We start from the raw sequence: 24705 nt of genomic DNA on the forward strand, positions 1-24705 counted from the left end.
ACTGCCTCAAAACCAGAGACAACTTAAAACAGACCAATAGCAATAGTCATGTTGAGTTGTAGAAGAGTGTCAGAAGAGAGAGAGGAGGTGAAGTAAAGCTAGAAAGGTAACATGGTAGATTTTGGAACGCCTTGCTGGTCAAGTAAAGGTGTTTGAATTTCGTTCCCCAGGCCAGAGATTCTTAAACTTTTTCCACTTGCAACTCTTGAGAAACTTTGTGACCCCGGGTGTGTATATATATACACAAGTATATAAAATAGGTATATGTAACCTTTTACTATTGTCAAATTTTTCTCAACTCCCACATTCACAGTTTAAGAAGCTTTGCCCTAGGCAACAGGAAATTATTGAAGATTGTGAACTAAGCTGAGACAGTAACCCTTAGTCAACAAATATCACATAGGTCACAAGCAAAGTACAGATTTCAATTCATATTTACCTTCAGATCCAGTTTAGGCATGATACCTTCTGGAATATATTTTGAAGAATCCCTTTTGCACTGCCCCCCCACCCCCACCCCAGCATTGAATCCTCCTTTACAATAAAGAACAAGTTAAACAAAAACAACATACAGTGACCATGTTTGACAGTGTATGCATGATTATGTAACTAATTCACCACCTTTTTCTCCAGAGGAGGGATCCAAGATGTTCCCCAAGATGGTTCATTATAGTCACTCAGAATCTCACACCATAAATTAGTTCACATAATGGTGTCTTATGTACAAAAATAGTTGGCTCATTAATTTTTCTACTCCATTTTAAAGATGGTAAAGCCAAGGCATAGTCTTATAAATTTGTAAATTACAATACTGATAAATAAAATTTAAAATCCAATCCCCATATTTTATTTGCAAATGTCAGGCTTTTTACTTTTACTTTTGTCAGGTCATGTCTGGATAAATCCCACTTTCACCTCTCCCCCCTAGAATTGAATCCTTTTTTATCAAATTTTTTTTGTTTTAAAATAAGGCTTATGTCCTGTCAAGGCCACAAGCATTTATGTGCCAAGTAATGTGCCAAGCACCGTGAGTACAGAAATCTGTCCTTTCCTTTAAGAAGTTCACAATCAAATGGACAAGACAACATTCAAACAACTATATGCAGGATAATTTGGAGATAATCAATGGAAGAAATGCAGTAGCGTTGAGGGGAACGTGGTTTTTTAGCTGAGACTGAAAGGAAGCCAGGAATGGAGGAGGGAGACCATTCCAGGGCCAGGATAGCCAGTGAAAATGCATGGAATTAGGAAATGGTGTTGTGTGAAAGGAACTGCAAGCAGGCCAGTATCTTCCTGTTCTAAACCTATAATCCCATTCCCTTGAGTATTTTTACTGAAATGGGCTCACTCTGGTTTTGTTAAGCAAGGCAATTTTATCGGAATTTTACTTTAATGAAGTTCTCAAAATATACCTGTAAATATGTAAAGTATCTTTAAGTGGGACTATATAATAAGGTCTTTGCATCAAATCTCCATTGATATCCGATATAGACCCTAATGATGCCTCAGGGTATATCACCCACAGGTGTCTGTTATATGGAAAAGGTCCTGGGCCAGAGATCTCATTTCTTCTCTTCTCTTTTTATTTATTTGAACCCATGTCTTCCAACTATATAGATCCAGTGTTTCTTTCTGCTTGCCTGTGCTTCCTTACCAGGGTTTTGGGGGCTGGTGAGTGTGGTTGTCAGGTGATACAGCCAATAATCTCAAGAACAGATGTGGAAATACTCCCCTAAGAGAACTATCCTATGAGCTTTCATTCAGGGCTGGCTTATTTCAAATAGAGCCAATCCCACCCCGCTACATTCCTCCCAACATTTAGACCCACATAAAATTTCATTTCAAGTAATGTTTTGGTGTTTTGGCTTTATTCTGATTCAGCAATTGAATAAAACAGATTTTGTTCCAGTTTGAATTTATTCACTTGATATTGTTATGGAGAGTGGAAAAAACTTGGCTTAGGGATTTTAAAAAATGTTATTTGGATTGGATACTATGGATTTATTTAGGATTCTATGTATTTGTACCATTGATTTGGACTTTGGGTTTTATAAGCTGGTCCAGTTCAGGTCTCTAATGAACAAAAGTAAAAAACAAAGGTTAGCAGGTTGTGGTGACCTTGGTAGGGTGCTATGGAATCTTCCCCAAATGATAAGGTCTATGGTTTGGTCTGGGATCATGGAATGTTTCAAAAGGAACTGCCCTGAATAGGGGGGTGACTTTGTACTCTAGACCCCAGGAACACAAGGCTTTTACCAGCACAAAAGAATGATTAAGGGCATGAGTAAAAACGTTCCAGTCCCTTCCTAGGATATGGTGGAAGTTATATTGGTAACAGGTGCTGTTTTGGGGGATGAGGGTACAACATTTGGGTGGGTGGGGGTCAGTTTAAGGAAGCGCTAGTTCTAACTCAGAATTGTTAATGTTGTGATATTACCAGTCTCACTCCTCCAGAATCATCGGAGTTCAGTGGCAAGACACAGGTCTAGATGACTGTTGATGTTAAGTGGTTTGCCCAGGGTCACACAGCTAGCTAGTAAGTGTCTGCGGTGAGATTTGAACTCGGGTCCTCCCAAATTCAGGGCCAGTGCTCTATGCATTGCGCCACCTAGCTGCCCAGTTCTGGCTTCTGTATTTCTTGGTTACCTGGGACTGATTATTCATTTAGTACATTATCTAGGAGTTTGCCCATCTCTCTCTGCTTTCTTCTCTCCTGCTAAGAAAGTAGCATGATGTGGTCAGAGAGCATTGGATAGATACCAAGTTCAAAGACCTAGGTTTTTAAATCCTACCTCAGAATTTACTAATAGCATGGTCATGGCAGGTCACTTAACCCCTTACTGTCTAGAACTCTTCATTTCTTCACCTATTATTTGTGTTACCTACTTAACCAAGTTCTTGTGGGAAAAGAGTTTTGCAGATCTTATAGCACTTTATAAATATCAATAATCCCCTTCTTCCTCCATTGTACAGTTTCATTGTATTTATGCCTCCAGTCAGAGGCGGATAGGGGCAGAAAGATAAGAAGTCAATCAAACCAAAATGAGATTTTAAAAAAGATTATTTTTTTGTATTTGTTTTATCTATACCCACCCTTGTTATGGAATAGAGATCTGCACATGTTGGTGTGGTAGGGATTCAGAAGCATGCATGCGTCTTGACTCCAAGCTAGGGAGATGGGGTTCCCTCAGCCTCTGAACTTTCTGCCCCTGTAACCTAACCACTGCCTTTTGTTCTCCCTTTGCAGTCTTCAGTGTGCTCCAAAATCGTGCAGCTGCTGGGTCAGAATGAGGTGGATTATCATCAGAAGCAGGTGGTGATCCTCAGTCAGGACAGCTTCTACCGAGTGCTGACCCTGGAGCAGAAGGCCAAGGCCCTCAAGGGCCAGTTCAACTTTGACCACCCAGGTAAGGAAGTGGTGCTGTCTAGTCTGGGGAGGAGGGAGGGAGAGAGGGGGATGGGCAGTAAAAAAAGGAGGAGGGGGAGGGAGAAAGGGAGAGGGGGGAATGGAAGAAGACATGGAGAAGGAAGAGGGAAGGAAAAAGGGGGAAGGGATGGGAGGGAGGTAGGGAGAGGGAGGAAACAGAGAGGGGGAGGAGAAAGAGGAGGGGAGGGACAAAGAGGGCGAGAAATGGATGGATATGGAGAAAGGGAGAAGGGAGTATGTGTACACACACACACACACACCACACTTTGGGAAGAATGCAGTGTCTGGGAGCATTCTGGCTGCCTACGTGCTCATTGCAGCATTCCTGTCCTCCAGCAGCCTTTATCAGCGCACAGATCCCGCCCTTGGAGAGCCTGCTGATCAGGATAGAAAGGAATTGATTAGCAAAGCAGTCCTTCAGATCTCTGCCAGAACAGATTGAGGAAGCCCTCTCTCCCATTGCTGTGCTTTAGCCACACTGGTCCCAGTCTTGGCAACCCTTTGGGTTGATCTACAACTGGTGGAGAAGGAAAGGAAAGCTAGAATTTTAAAAAGAGGAAGAAAAAGTTCAGCAGGACTAACCCAATAGCAAGACTGTTTCCAAAGTCTGTTCTATGCAGTGTTCCACATCCGTGGCCACCAGCAAGGGGGAAGGAGAGGGATGAAGGCAGGTCCTTTTTAAAGGAAGTGAGGACCCACTTGTCATTGTGTGGTGGCCTACTAAGTGCCTCATCACAGGGAGAAGTCAGTAATTCCCCAATGGTTGTGGGTATCTGTGTCATTTAAAAATATTATTAGGGCTTTATGGAGTGTACAGCTGAGCCAAGAGTACTTCTTTTTCCTTAGATGCCTTCGACAATGAGCTCATCTTCAAAACCCTCAAAGAAATTACAGAAGGAAAGACGGTTCAGATTCCTGTGTACGACTTTGTTTCCCATTCCCGGTAAGAGACTTCCACCCTTGTTCAGGGGTGGGGATTTCTGTCCGTCCCCCCCATCCCCCAGCACACAGTAGGCACACAACTCTTGGATCTGAACTTACATATATAGGTTGCTTTTCAGGATGGGAGACAAGGGTTTGTGGGTGGGTATTTATTAACTGCACCAGTGCTTTGGTCACACATCAGTGAACAGCACTCTCTCTAGGGTTGGTAGTAGGTCACATAATTTCCTCTTAAGATCCTATGCCAGAAGGCTGAAAGTTGGATGGAGAAAGGGACTGTAAAGGCAACTTTTCTATTCTGTTGATTTGGGGCAGTGAAATAACAGGAGTCATTCCAAGGGTTGGGGCTGTTAGGCAAAGACTAGATAAAAGAATTAGTCAATCCTACTAATATTTTCACCTTCTCCCTTCCCCTAGGGAGCTAGGTGGTGCGTGCAATGGCTAGAACACTGTTCTTGGAGTCAGTAAGACCTGAGTTCAAATCTAGCCTCAAAACACTAACTGTAACCCTGGGAAAGTCCCGTGACCTGTCTGCCTCAATTTTCTCATCTATAAAGTGTGAAAAATAATAGTATCTCCCTCTGAGAGTCAGTATAAGAATCAGATAATATGTGTAAAGTGCTTAGCATAGTGTCTGGCACATAGCAAACACTATATAAATGTAAGTTATTCTTATTGTTATTGGTTTCTCAGGCAGGCCTGTTTTTTCTGTTCAGTGAAAGCAATATCAGATTATCAGATTAAGAACTAGGAAGCTCTTAATCAGACTAAGAACTTAATTCTATGATTCTTAGCTGCCCCCAAGCACCAGGGTCCCCATGTGAACTTTTACTTCAGCTCTCCAAGTAATTAGCTTCCTGGGTGTCAGCTGCCATTTTAACACCCTGCCTAGGGGTAGCATTTTCCTAGTTCAGGCTTAGTTCTTCTAATTTAAGCATTTATAAAGCACTTACTGTGTGCTAGTCACTGAAGATACAGACAAAGATTCCCCCTCCTCCCAAAGAGCTTCATTCAGTAGGTAAGAACACATCCATATGTCAGACAAGTACAAGGCAGTTAGGAACAACACTGCCAATTGTAAGAGCTTTATATAGATAGTGGTACTTGAATTACTTCTTGAAAGTCAAGAGAGCAATTCTGTGAAAAGGAGTTGAGGAGAGATTGCATTCCAAACATAGGGAATAGCCAGTGCAAACTTCTGGTGATGGACCACGATAGGAGCACAGAAAGACTACCAGTTTGGCTGTGTGGGTGCTCTCCCACTTGCGCGCACGCTCTCTCTCTCTCTCTCTCTCTCTCTCTCTCTCTCCCTCTCCCTTTTCCTCTGTGTGTGTGTGTGTGTGTGTGTGTGTGTGTGTGTGTGTATACTCTCTACACCACTTCAACCCTTTATCTCTATTTGCATATTCACTTTTAGTTCAGGACCTCATCTCTATTTCTCAGCTGCCTCTTAGACGCCTTGCCTCAAGGTTCTCCTTCACTCCAATCCATCCCCCACACAACTGTCAGTGATTTCCTTTAAAGATATGACCATGTCTCTACCCTCTTCAGATTCCACTGGCTGGCTTCCTATTGCTTCTAGGACAAAAATATGAACTCCTCTTTGGCTTTTAAAACCCTTCACAATACAGCCCCAACCTGTTCCAGCTTCAAGGGTTGGAGTAGTGTACAGAATATAACAAGATCCTGACAGCTGATTGGACATGTAGGAGGGAGAGTGCAGAGTTGAGGATAACTTGGAGGCTATGAACCTCGTATATAATGAGGGGACAAAGAATAGAAAGAAAGAATACCCATCAAAGGATTCTGAAGAAGGAGCAGTCAGAGAGAAAAACCAGGAAGGTAATTGGAAGTAGAGGCTAGAGAGGTGAAGAAGGATGAAGATTGAGAAAGGGTCATTGGATGGTGAAACCTTAGAGGTTACTGGTAACTTTGGAAAGAATAGTTTTAGTCAAATGATAAGGTTAGAAGAAACCAGGTTGCAGGGTATCTTGAATTAAGTGAGAGGAGAGAAGGTGGAGACACTGATTGTAGATGGCCTTCGCAAGGAGTTTAGCCTTAAAATAGAGATGGTTTTATGGGGGAAATATTGAAATGTCTCTTGGGACATCTATTTTGAAATGGCCATTATGTAGTTTGACACAGGATTGAAACTTGGGTGAGTGGGACTAGATATATAGATTTATGGTTCATCTGCATAGAGATAATTAGCCTTATGAGGGCTGATGTTATCCATTTAATTAAATTTCTTAAAATCCAAGGCAATGTGGATCAGTAGAAAGAGCGCTAGATTTAGGAAAGTGAAGACTTGGCTTTGAATTCCATTTCTGCCATTTACTTATTTGACTTTGGGCAAGTTCCTTAGTCTCTCTGATCCTGTTTCCATTTGTAAAAGGAGAGAGTTAGATTAGGTAGCTTCTGAGATCCGACTTGTTTGTTTTTGTTCGTTTTTTCCTCTGAACACTATGATTGTCCAGTTTGGATTTGAATTCCAGTTTCATTATGACCTGAGTGATTTTGGACAAGTCATTTACTGAGACTTATCTGTTTCCTAATCTGTAAAATGAAGGGATTAGACTAGATGATAGACCTAGAGGAATTAAGTCTGATGAGCGTACCCCATAACTAGCATCAAGGGAATTCTCCATTTAAAATTTGATGGATTAGTTTGTATCTTCTGAAATCCTTCCCATTGAACCATTGATTGACTTGGGCTAATCTACAGTAATCAGATGGGGTAGTTGGCTAGTGTACAGTGACAAAGTATATTGAGTGTGTAAATTAGTAGTTCCATTCTCAATGTTGCTACTTATAAACTGTGATCTTACTGAAGTCACTTCATGTCTTATGAGCTCCAACTTTTTCATCTGTAAAATTCGGGGGTTAGGTCTATCTGATCTCTAAGGTGGGTTATTCACTAATGTGATATACCACTAAGGTGGGTATATAACATACATATACTATATTATCAAGCTACAAACATCTTCACAATTATATTGGATGTGTTTTAATTATCAAAAGCGCTTTTTCTTTTCCTAAATTGTACATGTCCTATCAGGCAGCTCAGGGGCACAGTGGCTAGGGGGCTAGGCTTGGAACCAAAAAGTTCAAATCTGGCTTCAAACACTTGCTAGCTCTGTGATCCCTTCATCTGTAAAATGAGCTGGAGAAGGAAATGGCAAACCTATCCAGTACCTTTGCCAAGAAGACCCCAACTGTGGGTTCTCAGAGTCAGAAGCAACTGAGACAGCTGAACAACAGCAACACATGTCACATACCAAGTTGTTGATTTCACCTAGGTGCATATCTCAGCTCTGTCAGCAGGTGGCCGTGCTTTTGTCAAACCAGACTCCTGCACTTCCTGTGTATAGCTAGTGCTGTCTCTAGTTCTTTGCTCAAGCCCTTCCCTATACTTGTAATGTCCTTTCTTCCCTGACTGTCTTCCATCTCTGGAAATCTTACCTTTCCTTCAAGTTCTGGTTCCTCCATGAAGCCTTCCTTCCTCAATCCTTCTCCTACCGTGTTAGACCCATCTGTTCTTCCTTAGTCATAGGATCAAATAGTTTATTTCTGGAAGGGACCTCCGATCACCTAGGTCTTCCTACCGTGCTTTGTATCTCTTACGTTTGAATGCATTGTGCTTGCAGTGTGTTGTCCGCCTCCTCAGATCAGGAGGCCATGTCTTAATTAGTTGTGTTATCCTTTGTGCTTGGTAGGCACTTTTAGGATCATACCATTTCACACATGGGTAAGCTGAGGCCTAAAAAGTTGACTTGCCCAGGGTCACCCAGCTAGTAAGTCTGACGCCCCAATTGTCTTGTTCTTTTCTTTGTCCTCCTGCCTTTCATCCTTTAATTTTGATAATTCTTAGAATAGAATATTCAAACATTTGTGAAATTGAGGAAATTTCTTGGAAAACCTTTGAGGATTTTTATTCTCTGACAAACTGGGGTCTTGTACCATCACTAGGGGCTTCTATTGTTGATTTGAATGGAAGTAGGCGATGGTGATAAGTACTAAAAGGAGGGAAATCGAAGAAAAATGAGAATAGAACTGAGGGTGAGGGAATGATGGAGGAACACTACTTATACTTGATAAAGGCAGCCCACCCCCTTTGAAAATTCTTATGCTTTCCAAAGAACATTCCTTTGCTTGTTATTTCCTTTGGTCTTCTGCAGCCACTCTATAGGAGTGGAAAGTTATCACCACTGAGAAGAGGAGAGGTTAAGTCACTTGCCATGATTAGATAAGTGATGAAGCTGGGAGTAGAACCCAAGTCCAAAGTGATCTTTCCAGGCATGTCAGCATCTCTTCCTAAACTACTTTTTGCCTGAAAACAAAACAAAACATTGAGTTCCTGTGTTTAAAGTTCAGAATCAGCTCATTCTTAGAGAATTACCTTTCCCTATCTTCAATTCACACCCCCCACCCCCTTCATCTCCAACCTTGTCTTAACATCTGGATCCTATTCTAGGGTGAAGGCCCCTTCCCTTTGTTTACTTACACTATCCACAGTGCACCGTTGGCTGTCTTTAGTCAACAAGCCAACAAACAATTAAGTGCCCATTGTTAGTAAATACCAGGTAAGTTGTTTTTCTCTGTGACCCCATTTTGGGGTTTTCTTGGCAAAGATACTGGAGGGGTTTGCCATTTCCTTTTCCAGCTCATTTTACAGATGAGGAACTGAAGAAACAGGGTTGAGTGACTTGCCCAGGGTCACATAGAGGCCAGATTTGAACTCAGAAAATGAGTCTTCCTGATGCTAAGCCCAGTTCTGTATTCTCTTAACTGCCCTTATTAAATGCCTGCTATTCCTTTAGAAGAGAGTCTCATCCCAATTGTGACTGCTGTGTCCTGAAGGCTTCCCGAAGCTGTTTCGGCTAAGTCCTTTTCTTTGTCCATAGTGGGAAGATGAGCAGAGATCATAATTTTAGACCTAGAAGAGACTTCAGATGCCATTGAGTACTGATGAGGAAACTGAGTCTCAGAGAGGTTAAATAACTAGTCATATATGGGTAGAATTTGAACCTCTGTCCTATCCCCCCTGACTCAGAGTTTGGCAGGGCATCTGAACTCATTAGATGCCCTCCTCTCCCTCTCCCTCTCCCTCTAGTGAGGCAATTGGGGTTAAGTGACTTGCCCAGGGTCACACAGCCAGTAAGTGTAAAGTGTCTGAGGCTGGATTTGAACTCAGGTCCTCCTGACTCCAGGGCTGGTGTTCTATCCACATCACCACCTAGCTGCCCCGCTTCCCTTTTCTCAAATACTGTCTTGACTTTTTTGTCTAACGTTGCTTCACTTTCTGCCTTGTGCTTGGCAGGAAAGAGGAGACAGTGACTGTATATCCTGCTGATGTGGTGCTCTTTGAAGGGATCCTTGCTTTCTATAGCCAGGAGGTACGAGACCTTTTCCAGATGAAGCTCTTTGTGGACACAGATGCAGATACTCGACTGTCCCGTAGAGGTAGGTCTGAAAACCTCCCCTTCATACTGTGGTATAAGCAATACACACTTGGGGTCCTACTTTCTTGCTCACCTACAGGCAGAAGAACCCTCTTTATTTGAGAATTTGTTTTGTAGGGAAATGGTTCTCGTGATATTAGAAGTGGGATCAGTCAGTTATTTTGTACAGGAAAATAAATCCCCTGTGAGGTCACTGTTGGGTAACCTAAGAGGTTGGCATTTGGGCTTATAGGAAAGGGGTTGGGCTAATAAATACTCAGTTCCAAATAGCGTCCTTATGGGAAATTCAGAGTAAGATAAGGACATTTGGCTTCAGGGTATTCTTTGGCATGAAATTTGGTCTTTATAGTTACACCATGTTAAGTTTCGGATTTTTTTTTTTGGTTATTCTTTCAATTGTTGAATTAAGTGTGTCTCTTTTCCTGCCTCTGCTCATAGTTCCCTTAAGTCTTCCTTTGCTTCTCTATGGCCTTCCTGTTTATCATTTTATATCATACAGTATTATCCCATTACATTTATTTACTATAATTACTTAGCCCATCACTAATCAGTGAGCTTTAACTTTATTTCTATTGTTTTGTTTTTCTGTGACAGAAATGCTGCTATAAATATTTTGGTGTAATTGAGACCTTTTCTGTTTGCCCTCCCAGCTGTTAGTACCCTGCTCTTGAAAAATGATCTTGCATTTAATTCCATGTACACTTTTCTTTTGATATAATGCAGGGACAATTTTGTTTTACCTTTGTGTCCCCACACCTAGCACACAATAGACATATATCCTGGCCCACAGTAAGCTCATGCTTTGAGTTTTAATTCTGCCTAATAACCCAGGCACTGGGTCAGTAACATTGCCAGTTTTATAGGAAAGAGACTGGTGAGCACCGATCTTATGGCTGCTGCAGCCCCTGAATCTGTCATTTGGGTTCTCATCTGCTTTTTAGGCAGATGAAATGTTGATAGGATCATAGCCCCACAGCTAGAAGGGAACCAGTCTAAGCCATTCCTTTTGTACATGAGGAATCTGAAGGCCAGCGAGTTTCTTTAGTCACACAGGTAGTGAACATACCAGGAATCTTCCTCGGGAACCCAGTTTGAAGTAACTGAGGGATCCCATGCTTCTCTCACAGGCCCTGCTACCTGCCAAAGTCTAAGAGTTTGTCTTTTGCAATGACTATTAAATTCAGATGAAAAAAAAAAAGACATTAGAAGATTGTAGGGAAATGAATATGTGATTTTTCCCTTGGGTTCTGGTTCTGGCTCTGCCACTATCTCAGCTCCCTCATTTCCCTCATCTGTAAAGTGAGCCTTCTGGCTTTAACATTCTCTGATTCTGGAAGCCCCTGTTTTTCAAGCTGTACTGCTTAGGGCCAACATATGGTGAACTTTCTTTTAAATGATGCTACTACCCAGCTTGATAGGAAATCTTTCCATATTTCTCCCCGTCCCCCTCCCACTCCATGCCCATACTCCCACTCTGCCGCCTCCTCCCCCTTCTGCCATAGGGGTGCACATGCCTGCTCTCCCACACCTCGGTGTACCAGGAGGTCATTAGATTTACCACCAGTTATTCACAGATTCACAGGCCCTGGCTTACGTCATTGCCAGTCCAGCCCAAGCAGTTGGACTGAACATTCAAAGAGCAGATAGCCATGTGTGCATGTTGTACATTGCTTAAAAAGAATAAGCAGTTCACTGAACAGGATAATTTCTGTTGCCCTGTTGACAGATATCAAGGAATCTTGAATGATATTAACAAGCATTAGAGATTCGTTGTTGGAGGAGAACTGTAAATAAAGCTACATTTTGTCCTGAGTTAAATCCTTTTTTGTTATTTTACTCATTGTCATTTTACTTTGTTATTTTGTAAAAGTAATATAGCTGGCAACAGTTATGTCTTGCTTGTCTTTTGGGGAGTGAGGTGGGAAGATAATAATAGCCCCCTATTTATATTTTTAACTTCTTTTATTCCTCTACCTGAATTATCTCCTAGAATGCTCCCATAATGCTTTCTAGGTTGTCACCTCTAGCATATTTCCTCACAGAACTTTTTTCAAGTTATTTTCTAGTTCATTGTTTCTTTCTTCCAACTTGTTATGCTTTCTAGTTACTCCCTTTCTTTGGCTAAAACTTTCTTTGTATCCACTTCCTTTTCTGCATGTCTTCATCCAGCCTTAGGCAAAGTTAGTCTGGGATTTGAAAACGGGTGACCTGAGCTGGAATCTCTCACTGTGTGACTTGGCCATGGACTCAGGTCAAGTCCCATCATTTCTCTAAGTCTTCTTTTTCTTATTTGCAAGCTGAGGGAATAGGCTGGAATGATTTTTCAGGTTCCTTCCAACCTTAAGTCTTAGATTTAATTGCAGAGTGAGACAGTTATGACTTCCTCCTTCCTCAATCACTTGGCTTATTTTTGGAGTAGATTTTTGTGTCCCCTTTAAACCTTCCCTTTGTACAAGATATATTGTGCATACATCAAAGCTTTCTCTTTGCTGATCACTTGCTGTTTCTACGATTCATCTACTGGTATACCATCCCTCCAGGGTGTGTGTGAGATTTTCCACCCTTTTGCAACATAGGATAGAAGGTATGTGTGGGTGTGCTTATGGAGTGGAGAAAAAGCAGTGGTCACATATCAAAGCATTACTTGAGACTTAAAATTCACCTCCTTCCATTAAATTTTTTTTTAAACCTAAATCTGCTTTCTTGTTTCACTGACATTCCCAGGGGAGACTTGGTCAGTCTCCATGGTCAAATGCCTTTGCAGTGAGATCCCTCCTTTCTCGGCACTGGATATGCAAATAAAGCCAATTATACTGAAAGGAACTAATACCTGAACCCTTACTTCATAAATGGCACCCTTTCCCAGAACGCAGGGCATGGAATGTGATCCAGATAGATGTCAAGTAGAATATGTTTACTTAGCAATCCCTGAACAACTGACTTTGTCATTTTCAATATGAAATGTTGTAAATGCTGGAATTTCTTTTAAATTTTCTCATCCTTGGCCATCTTGAAAGAGAATGAAAGGCAGGATTGTATATGTGGACCTGGAAGGGACATCAGAGGTGATCTAGTCTAACCCTCTCATTGTACAGTTGAGAAAATGGAGACCCAGAGAAATAGTGATTTGCCCTGGCCACAGTCTTAGTAAATGACAGACATTATTTGAACTCATGTCCTCTGACTCCCATACTGGCCCTTTGCTACCTGTCCTTTAAAGCCCCTTTCAGTCAGTAAGAGTCCTCCTCTTTAGACCTGACAGTGCTTTATTCGTCTTCCAACAGGCATCACATAATAGTTTGTATTGTAGTTAACTGTTTTTGTGTTGTTCTCCTCCTGGACTTTTAGTAAGCATAGTTCACGTCTTATCCAAACTTTGTATATCCCTCAGTGGCTCTGCCTGTAGTAGTGCTCTCCTATTAAATGTTTGAAGGAATGAATAGCTGTTTGGAGGAAGTCATTGTAAGCCTACATGGCACTAAGACCAAGTGATACAATATTTTTACATTGAGCAGGGTAGTCACCATGACTTTGACCTGTCCTTTCTGTTGACTGTATTCTCCCTGGCATTCTCTTGTCCTGGTCAAAGCATTAATTCCATATGAATCTATCTATTAAGGCTGGAAAAAGAGAGAAACAAGTATGTATTAAGCACTTACTGTGTGACAGCCATTGTGCTGAGTGCAGAAGGGTACAAATAGAAGCAAAAAAAAAAAAATGTCCCGACATTCAGAGGTTTGTGTATTCATTCTAATGAGGGCAACAGGGATGGTTAGTGGGAAAGTAATATGGTTTTGTTTGTTTGTCTTTTTTTTTTGATTTTTTGGTGGGGCAATTGGGGTTAAGTGACTTGCCCAGGGTCACACAGCTAGTAAGTATATTGCCGGGTAAGGAGGCCCCAGATGCTGAGGGAGGTTCCAGGATGAAGCTGTTGAGGGCATGTTTTTTTCATGGATGTCCTGGCCTTAGAATGTGTGGTTCGGCACATTCTTCTTGGTTACCAAATTCTTCCAGGAGACAAATTCTTCCAGGAGATTTTGTGGCTATTTTGTGTTTCAGTGTCTTGAGACAGTTACCTTTCTTCAACCCAGGGGAAAAAAAATGAGTGCTTTTTAGGGATTCTAAAGCCATGCTAGTTAGGGGGCATTTTATCCACTTTCCTGTTCCACCCTGCTCACTTTCCCCCCATACAGGATAATTCAGCTACATCTCTTTCTTCATTCAAGTCTTTTACAGGTTTGTTTACAGTGAAATGCCTCATTTTGAGCTCTACAATAAGTGTGGTGCCTTTTTGGGGGGTCTGTTGGTAGAACTTAGGGCACCATGTGCAGTGATAGTGGGTTTCAGTGAAATAGCAATATGAAAACATTTCCCTTCATGGAAAGAGGTTTAACCAGAGGTTGTTTGGGGCTGCCATTAAAAAAAAAAAACTCAATTGTAATCTGTGGTTCACTTTATGCTATTTTTCATTCTATGAGAAAATAGAGAGTCAGAGACTCTCTTAATGAGAAATCCAAGATTATTCTTTGACTTTTCCCCATTCCATGAGTCCGTGCACCCCCCTGCCCCCCACCTCAATATAACAAGGTTTTCTTGATGAACACTGACTTAAGGCAGTTAGGAAAAGCATGTGAATTGCCATTTTCGTAAACCTAAGCCCTGAAATGCCCTTCTTTCTGTCCACCTCTTTTGGGTCTAGGTCTAAGGACAAGATGAGTGAGTTTCAATCTATCCTCCTAGTATTATTCATTCACTAACATTTATTGAGTCTATTTTGTTCACTACATTGTGTCCTCAAGGTGCTTAAAGTTTAGTCATATTAGTGAGGGCAGGGAGATGTCAGACATTTGTGGGGTTTTTTGTGAGTCAATTGGGGTTAAGTGACTTGCCCAGGGTCACACAGCTAGTAAGTGTGTGTTAAGTGTCTGAGGCCAGATTTGAACTCAGGTACTACTGACTCCAGGGCCGGTGCTCTATCCACTGCGCCACCTAGCTGCCCCCACAACATTTGTTGTTATTGTTATGACCTGTAGGGGTTTGCCAAGAATGACAAATATAGCAATCAACAAATTATACTTTTCCATAGCACTTGAAGTCCCTTTTCCTCATAACCCTGCAAAATATGTTACAGATGGATTTTCCCCATCAGAAAGATGAGAACACAGAATTTGCACAACATGATGTTACTTTCAGTTCAGTGTTAAGATGCTAGTAAATTAAGGTGAGATTTAAAAACCTAGGTCTCCTGATTTCAAGTGCTGTGCCCCTTCTACTGTGTTAATTGTCTTTTGGTTTTCTATTACCTTTGTTGTCCATGATATCCCTAGAGCAATCCTGGAATGGAGAATAGAGAGGGAGAAAGACAATTCAGCAGAACTAACCAAGTTGTTATGTAGTCCTAGTTCAGACTAGTGCCCCTCCCTATCCCATCCTCCACCTACAAAGAAATCAGGGCAGGAAGAAGTCTTTTGGTCTCTCAATTTCTTGTTTTATTTTAACAACAAGAATTTATTTTCTCATGTTCTGGGATGTCAGAAAGAGCTCCCTTTGAGCAAAGCTCAATCAGCTGCCCACAGCTGAAATAGCCTGTGAATGCTGTTGATGTGAGGACAGGTAACGATCAGCTTGTTATTGACATTGGGTACTTGGAATTCTGGAAGAAGCACTGAGAAGAATTATTGAGGATGGATGGTGATAGGCTGCCCATATGCTAGAGGGGGGTGGGTGGGAAGAGAGAGAGAGAGGGGTGTTTGAGGTGGGGGAAGGAGAGAAAGGGGGAGAAGAGGGAGGGAGAAAGAAAGAAAGGTTGAGTACCTGAATGTCATGGCTTCTCTCCAGCCCTTGCCTGGCTTTGACTTGCAGGGAGAAGCAGCTCATTCATTATCTTTCTTAAACCTTGAATCAGATCCTAGGAGATCTTAAGTCATTGACCCAGGTCTTTTTTTGTTTTGAAAAATATGAAAAAATGTTGCAGAAACAAAATAGACTGCTTGGTCAACCTTGGTGGTCCCTTGTATTATACAGGGATTTTCCTGGTTGTAAGACATCAAATACAACTTAATTTTCCCCAAATTGCAGCTGGCCTGCTCTTTGAATAGTCTGTGTACTAGAGCCCCGAGGGCCTCAAAGAGGGGAGGGGGAGGTATTGGCCAGTGCAGAATTTTTTTGACTTGTGTTTTTTTTCCCTTCTCTTGTAGTGTTAAGGGACATCAGCGAAAGAGGGAGGGACCTCGAACAGATCTTATCTCAGTACATTACGTTTGTTAAACCTGCTTTTGAGGAGTTCTGCTTGCCAGTAAGTTCTCTCTCCCCCTCCCCTCCAGCTCCCCTCCCTTTTCTCTGATTCATGAATTACACTTTAATAGTGCAAACAAAGCTTACTCAAATTGATGCCACTCTTGTCCTCTGAAGCTAGCTTCCCTCTCCTCCCTGTTCCTCATAGACGCCAGAGTTGCTTCCTTTCTTGAGGCCCAGAGGAAGGCCACCTCAACCAGTTTCTTGCCTGGCTTCAAGGCTAAGTGTATCCTCGCCCCAAGGGGGATTCTGGGAATAGTTCTGTCTTGCACCCCTTTGGCAGGGGATCTGGTATTTTAGTTGCCAGATCTCAGGCCAGCCACTAAGATACTCAGCGGCCTCTACTCACTCAGCTGATTCCCAGTATGATAATTACATTAAGCTTCATGGTTTCATATTGGTTTGAAATGTTGGGGAGGGATCTGCTGCTCCCCTAATGACTTTTCCCACAGGTTTGTACCTCTCAAGGATTTTCTTTGTTTCTGACAGTTCTAAAGCAGCTGGTTTCAATTTGGGAGGGAGACATAAGTTTTGTCCTCTGGGACTCACCACAAAAATTTCCCCACTTCCTCCTTGGCACAGAGCCATTGGCTAGTCCTGTGGCAATCTTAGCCATCACCTAGTCCTGTGAATTCTCCAGCTGGGCACTGAAGTGACTGAAGTCCATTTGGGGGGAAGGAAGTGGAGGCACCTTTGACTGCCCTGCTCCATAAGGGAAGGGGCCAGAATGAGGTAGAGGGAGAATGATTTCCTCTCTCCATCTCAGTGATATTGACCCTTGTGGCCCTTTATTCAAACTATTAAGGGGGCAGCTAGGTGGCACAGTGGATAAAGCACAGGCCCTGGATTCAGGAGGACCTGAGTTCAAATCTGGCCTCAGACACTTGACACTTACTAGCTGTGTGACCCTGGGCAAGTCACTTAACCCTCACTGCCCTGTGCGCCCCCCCCCCCCCAAACAAACAAACAAAAAAACTCTCAAGGGGTGGGAGTTCAGCCTGGCTCCTGAGCAACATCTATTGGGACCTAATTGATAGGCAAGCATCCTTCTGAAGAGTGAGGAAGCTGTTTGGTTGGTGGAGCCAAGAATTGTGATTATTTCATTTATTCCAAGGTTTTCCACTTAGTTTCCATGCTCAACTTGGTTTAAAAGTGTTTTCCTGTCTTTAAGTTTGATTAAAGAGATACTAGTAACTTGTAGAAAAATCATCATGCACCAGTCCTGATTTCAGGTGGCCAGTGTCATTTCAGAAATAGGTGAAATCTGGAGGATTCGATTAGCACAACAGATGCCCTGATCCTTTTGGGGATTTTCTTTGTAGGTTCAGGTCAGATGGTGAGAGGCAGAGTGGGGCTCGATCTTGGCACCCCTCTGCCATTCTTCTCTAATAATAGATAGCTAGGTAGCTCAGTGGGTGGAGCACTAGGCCTGGAGTTAGGAAGGCATGTATTCAAAGTCTAGCTTCAGATACTTACTAGTTATGACCACAGGCAAAGTCACACCTTTATTTCCCTCAGTTTCCTCAACAGTAAAATAGGGCTAATAATAGCCCTGGGGATCAAATGAGATGATATTTATAAAGCAATTCAGTGCCTGGAACATAGTAAGTGCTTCTCCCCCTCCCTAAGTTTACCACTTTTTTTGGGGGGTAGGGTGGGGCAATGAGGGTTAAGTGACTTGCCCAGGGTCACACAGCTAGTAAGTGTTAAGTGTCTGAGGCTGGATTTGAACTCAGGTCCTCCTGAATCCAGGGCTGGTGCTCTATCTACTGCACCACCTAGCCGCCCCCATCCTACCACATTTCTTAATGTGAGCATAATTAACTCTGGGTTTTGTTTTGTTGGCCATGAACATTGGTGAAAATTAGGATTTGGGGCAGTCTATTTCTCAAACCACCCAACTCATTCCTCCGCATCTATTTATTAACTACTCCAGGGAAGCCAACACATTTTATTGTAAGCTGGGGACTGAAAGGACATGGAATGTCAGTCCAGTTTAGTTCAGGATTGGCTGGGGGGTATTTTTATTTCAGTGCTTTTCTAATTCAGCAGTATTAGAAGTTTATCTTAGGGGGGCAGCTAGGTGGCACAGTGGATAAAGCACTGGCCCTGGATTCAGGAGGACCTGAGTTCATATCCAGCCTCAGACACTTGACACTTACGAGCTGTGTGACCCTGGGCAAGTCAATTAACCCCCATTGCACCGCAAAAAAAAAGGAATTAAGAAGTTTATCTACTTTTAGGTCTACTTTTAGGATTATTACTTCATTGTTTTTCAGAGAGATTGTCCTCATAATCCCCCCAACCCCACATTCTTGCCCAAACTTCCAATGCATAAGCAACCAGTAGATATTTATCACTTATTATTTGCCAAGAACTGCATATGTACTGAAGGGTGTATAGTTCCATCCCCATCTATCTAGGGAGAAAAGATGGCACTGGATTTGCTTGGATGGATCCCAGTCTTGTTGAGTTATAAACCACACACACACACACACACACACACACACACACACACACACACACACACACACACACAAAAGCACATTTCTGTTTAATTTTGGAACTCAGGTAAAGCACATTCAGTACTTTGTTTTACAGTTCAGGAAATTAGTACAGTTTTTTCTTTTTGTTCCCTGTTGAATTAAGTTCCCGATGTGAGTCTGAGCAGAAAGTAATTAGGAAAATAAATCTTCTGCTGGAATAACCCTTTTCTAGTCATCAACATGACTGAAAGAGTTTGGGGGCAGGTGAAACCCCCAAATCCCTTATACTTTAGCTTTAGAATATACTTTGGAATTTCCAGGTGAAGAGTATTTCATGTTCTCTGTCCTCATTCATCCTAAGCCTCCTTTCCCACTCTTGCCCGAAAGTTTAAAAAAAAAAAAAAAAAGGTCACCTGGGTTTTCTCATAAATTATCTATGTGAAACCCTAAGCAGGATGGTTCCTTCCCTGGCTGTTTGTCCGGTTTTTCTACTGGACAATTTTTATGCTCTTCCTTTTTTATGATAAATGTTTCAATGAGGAGGGAATGAAATGTTTGCTTTTCTATGCTAAATTCTAACGTGCACTGTAAGTGAATGTATAAACAGTGTTAAATGTCAGTAACGAATTTAAGGAGAGTTAAGTGAGCAAAATGAACTTGAAATCATTAAAGGTCATTAAAAATCTGACTTGACATTTAATTTTTATTTTCTCAATTCCATGTAAAAATGAGTTCCATATTCTCTCCCTCCTCCCTTGTCCTCATGAAAATCGACTTTTAAAAAAATCATTCTTGTGGTATTGTCTGTACAGCTGTCCTATTGGTTGGGACAAGCAGATAAAATCAGATAAAATCCTTGGTTCTTTGTTTAGCCACTGCATATTTCTAAATTATCTCCCGTTCCTTCATCAATCATGATTCTACCACACAGGGCTTTTCTTTAATTTTTTTGAGAGATCTTTGCCATAAAGCTTTTAAGATTAATCTCACACATAACTTGTGTACTGTCATAACAACCAGTGACATTTCACAGAACCATTAATTGAGAGGGAAGCCACTTTGCCTGTTGCTCAAGATGCAAGTTGGATAGACAGTGAATTGAAACTAGCACTTAAAACCCAGGGGTCTTCAATCCCCTAAGCATCCATCTGCTTACTGTTCCATTCATAATGAGTTTTGCCTCAAAAGTCCTTTCATTGAATTTCTGTTTTTCCCCTGAAAAGATTATATTTAGTTTTGCTGGGTAGGTGATTCTTGGTTGTAATCCCAGTTCCTTTGCCCTCCAGAATGTCATATTCCATGCCCTCTGATCCTTTAATGTAGAATATGCTAGATCTTGTGTTAGTTTTGCCTATGTAAAGCTCTGGTTTTAAACTGTAGAATTCTTAGTAAGCAGCAAAGAAGCTCATTATAGGATCATAGGTTGTAAAGCTGAAAGGGATCAACTAAACCCACATTTTACAGGTACAGAAACTGAGCCCATGAGAAGTGAAGGAATGTAATTGTCCAAAGTGAACACGGGTATCAAGTAACAGACCCAAATCATCATTGAGGTTCTCAGACTGAAAAATCACAACATGGACATTATTCCATGCTCTGATACTATAGTAAGGTGTGTTCCAGTTCTGACTTCTTCTATAATGCTAATTAAAAAAAAAAATTCTTTTTTCAGACCAAGAAATATGCTGATGTGATTATTCCTAGAGGTGTGGATAATATAGGTAAGCCCTGGAGGGATGTGGGGGGGGGGAGGGAGGGGGGGAGAGAGAGAGACGAGGGGAAAGGGGAATGGGGAATGGGGAGAGAACATGCAAGAAAGAATAACTAGGGTGCTTTAGACTCTTCTGAGCCCCGCGCGTCTCTTCCTGGACCTCCTAATATTCCATCCATCTCTGCCTTCTCTGCAGTGGCCATTAACCTCATCGTGCAGCACATCCAAGACATCCTGAATGGAGGACTTAGCAAGCGTCAGACCAACAATTGCCTCAATGGTTACACCCCCTCCCGCAAGAGGCAGGCGTCTGAGTCCAGCAGCCGGCCACACTGACCTCCTCTGTCCTGCTCCATGCCCCCACCCTGAACCCTACCCCATATTCACCCAGAAGACAAAGGAGGAAGGGCAAGGAGGCACCACTGAGCTGTGTATAGAGTGTTTCCAGTGACATGACTGTATGTAAGAAACAGCCATGAAGATGCAACGCCTTTGATTTTTTTTGTACTTTGGAATGGGCGGGAGGAGATGGAAGATGACCTGAGTCGAATTGACGAACTGTGCCAAGAGCTACCGGTGATGCTGAATTACAAGTCCATCGTGTAACCAGTTATAAATATATACATATATATATAAAAATCTATTTTTGTGTAAATGTAGAATAATGTAAAGCTGTTTGCCGTGAGTATTTTCCAAGGGGATATGGTGAGAGCTTGTGCTTGTATTTTCTGGGGTAGGTGCTTTAGCCCTGGCACAGGGCATTTGTTTCTTACATTTCCAGAGAGTATAAGCCAGTAGTTTCAAGCATCTATCAAGGAGGAGTGAGTGATGCAGGGTGGGGGGAAGGATGGCTGATAAATTCTCTGGAGTGCTGTGCATTTGCAGAAAGGGTTAGCTTCTGACATTCCTCCCCTTCTTCCCGAGTGCTGCTCTCTTCTGACAGATGGTGTCTTCTGGGGCGATGTGAGAGCTGAGAGGAATTCTCTTTGTTTTAGTTGGGAATGAGGGAAGACCCCAAAATCATACTCAGGGAAGAAAGTGCCCTGCAGAAGAGAGTAAGTCTTGAATGTTCTTTTTGCCCTCTCCTTTCCCCACATCCAGCTAGTCTGTATATCCCTTTCTTTTTTCCTCCCCAGTCTTCTCAGAGAGCCCCAGGGTGTCTCTGGTTCCTACCAGAATAAGTAGGAGTTTTGTGAGGTTGCTGTCACCACAGACGCAGAGCAAAGAAAGGAACAGGGGAGAGTTTGCCAGTAGTGTGGGAACCTCTTGAGGTGCCGGCTTCAGATGGTACCTGGAAAAAATTGAGTGATCGAACTTGGGATTTCCCTTGCCTTTTTGTTAAATGGCAACCTAAGGGTCTGGGCTTCTGTGTATTTGCTTTCTGATCAGTGGCTCGGGCTCTCAGACCCTTCCATGTGGCCAATCATCTCAGTGATAGGAGAGCCAATGCAAGACACTTAAGCTGCCCCATCTCTGACAGAGGGGTGGCTGTGTTTGCTTTTTTTCCCCTATAAAAACTACATGCACAGTTAGTAGGATGAGCTCTATCCCTCTCCCATCAATGATTTTCATTTGCAATGTGACAACCAGGATAAAATTGCTGTTACCACAGAGAAGGAGAACAGCTCCATCCTGTGCCTTAGAGGTGCTAGAAGGAGGGGACTGTATATAACTGGAATTCTCCCTCTCAATGACAGGGAGGTAAACCCCAGCCAGGCCCCTAATGATGCCTTCCTTCCTGGGATAGATTTCTAGATAATTTCTGGGGGAAAACCCCCCAGAACTACTGGATTCATGAGATGTGATTTTAAAATAACATGACTTATTTTAATTTTTTTTTTATACTTGCCGCATCTGTATTTATCCAAAATTTGTGTGATCCTTCTAAGCAGGTTTCCCCCGCCCCTGCCCCCCCAGGGGACTTGGGGGCAGACAGGGACAAGGGGACAGACTGTTCTAGCATTTAGGGAACTCTGCAAGTAGTTTTCAAGGTCTAGTTTGAGTTGCAAAACAAAACCAGTCTCATCCCTTGACTCATCTAGCCTAGTCTCCCGACACCCTTTCTTAGTCACCACACTTGGCTCCAAGGGACTTGGATACTTCTGATTTGCCACCCCTCAGAAAAGGTGCCACCTTTTAAAATAAAGAAACATTATTTTCTCCAGAGAGAAGTGTTCTCTCTCTAAAGGCAGTCCAAGAGAGAAGACTTCCCAGAATGTTTTAAGCCATGGCAATGTCATTGATTCATGATGTCACCTTCCCGAGAATTCATACCTTCACATGTGGAAGTTCTGGATTCTTCTTAGTATTCAGTCACATTCTTTTAGAGTCACACCTCAGAGCTCTTGAGGCATGGGGGGGTGGGGGAGGGAGGATACCACAGGGCCAGGAGCCTCAGGACAGGTGGGGCCTTCACCCTAGGTGGGGGCAGTCTCTTCTGCCAATGAGAAGTGTCCATTTTGGAGAATCTTTGCCTTGCAGCGGGTACCATGCTCAACTTTACTTGAAGCTCCCAGGTGCCAAACCATTTAGTGCCTTGGCTGCCTATCCCACTGCCTTGTAAGACAGATTCTTCTGTTGTCACTGACCCTTCTTAGTTGCTTCTTCATCTACTTGTGGTATTGGGACCAAGGCCATCCCCTGAGCAGGTTCTCTTCTCCACCCTCCATGCCCTCCCATCTCTCCATTCCTCCATTGATTGCTGCCCCCAAGTCAGTTTGATAACAGCTTCTGGCCTTTCCCTGTCACAGCTCAGCTGACAGGCAAAGGAGGCTGGATGGCATTTCCCAGGGTTGAGCAAGATCCACAGAAGGACCTCCCCCAAAACTATAGCACAGAGCAGGGATTGCCATATTGGAGGAAAAGAAGAAATTCAGGGGTATGATTCAGGTCCCTGAGTGCCCCAGGTGGGGTGCCATCACCTTCAGGCATGGCACATCCCCTCACTGAGCTTCTGCTGTCCTCATATACATACCCTCCTGCGGATATTAGGGTGCAGACAAAGATGAGCACAATGGAGGCTTCCTTCAGATTCACCACCAGAAGGTGCTAAGTTTCTGCCTCAAGACTCAGGACCTGCAGCCTGGTAGCTAGGATCATATAATATGATGAGTCTGGCTTCATCCTAACCCCTAAACTGGAGAACTCTTGCTTCCTCCATTCTTCATATCCCGCTTAACCCAAAGAAAGATGATTGTGGGCTAAGGGATTACTAGAACTCCTGGATGCTATTGAGAATGTAGTTGGGCCCAGACAGTGGACCAGGAGAGGTAAAAGTGGCAGTTGTGCCCCCAAAGCACTAGCAAGGACTCACTATAGCCACCTGTTCTGTGGTAGAGGTGGTTAATCGTGAGGAGTGTGTTTTTATACCCTTCATTGGGTTCTAGGTCAGACAATTGGAATTTGAAACTTTGCTGGACTGAGTGTGGTACAAGAGCCTCCTAAGTAGATGAATGGGTTAATCTCATAGGATTTATAGCTCTAGGTTTGGATGGGAAATCGAGACTCCTTAAGTCCATTCAGTGTTATATATAAATAAGTGACCTCTTAACCTGGCAGAAATGACCTCAGTTCATGGGAGGTTAGGAGCACATGTTCTGCATCAACAACCCTCCGACCCCACTTCCACACGTCAGATCTTCCGGATTCCACAAGGGATTGGATATATTTTAGCCCATGAAGACTAAGCTGCGTCCATAAAGATTGGACCTCTTTACAGAAAGGATCCTTCTACTTGACCCTTCTAAAATTGTTCTTTGGGTCCAGTAGGCAAAGCATGCTTTCTTAGCTGGAGTGGTGGTAGCAAACAGGTTCTGGGCAGGAGAGAAACCTGCCAAAGTGAATCGAGAGAGTGAAGTTCCCTTTGCCCACTGGTGAGGGTCACTTTCCTTTGGACCAGGCAAATGGTTAAAAATCTGCCCTTGCTAATTCAATCTCTCTGCCTTTATGTATATGATAGAAAGAGGCAGTAGCTACCAGTATTGCCTCTGGATTGGGGTTGGGTGGTTGGTGAGGGGTTAAATTTTTTTGTTTGAAATTTATACATTTGCCTTTTCTGTTTGTTATTAGTGATGACGTCCTCTTGCCTATGCGTATTCTGTCCTTCCCTGTAAATAAAGATGGAACCACAAGGATGTGATCCTTTCCTTGCCTTTATATTTGTCGTGTTCAGAGAAGCAGTGGTTAAACCTGGTGTGAGCATGAGGGATGATCCTGGCAGGCCCTTGTCTTAGTGCTACGGGGTCTTAAGGAACTATGGAAGCCTAAGCTTCCCTACAGAAGGAAGAAGTGGCCTCTACTTTAAGAAAGCCACATGTTTGTAAATAGTTCACAGACATCTCCTTTGAGCCCCTGATAACCCTTTGAGGTGGGCAGGGCAAGGTG

The 24705-nt window shown here is 42.8% G+C and overlaps 1 protein-coding gene across 1 annotated transcript in view; it reads left to right on the plus strand.

The window, feature by feature from the left end:
- The window catches only part of UCK2 (uridine-cytidine kinase 2), a 71935-nt gene extending 47458 nt beyond the window's left edge, over positions 1 to 24477 (plus strand). Inside the window, exons 2-7 of the mRNA XM_044004152.1 lie at positions 3248 to 3407; positions 4274 to 4370; positions 9690 to 9832; positions 16029 to 16126; positions 20284 to 20332; positions 20519 to 24477. Coding sequence (XP_043860087.1) covers positions 3248 to 3407; positions 4274 to 4370; positions 9690 to 9832; positions 16029 to 16126; positions 20284 to 20332; positions 20519 to 20658 — 687 coding nt within the window. The 3' untranslated portion in view covers positions 20659 to 24477. The remainder of the gene's footprint in view (positions 1 to 3247; positions 3408 to 4273; positions 4371 to 9689; positions 9833 to 16028; positions 16127 to 20283; positions 20333 to 20518) is intronic.
- The last annotated feature ends 228 nt before the right edge of the window (positions 24478 to 24705 follow it).

Source organism: Dromiciops gliroides, chromosome 4 (assembly GCF_019393635.1).
Source record: "Dromiciops gliroides isolate mDroGli1 chromosome 4, mDroGli1.pri, whole genome shotgun sequence".
In the NCBI taxonomy this organism is placed as follows: Eukaryota; Metazoa; Chordata; class Mammalia; order Microbiotheria; family Microbiotheriidae; genus Dromiciops; species Dromiciops gliroides.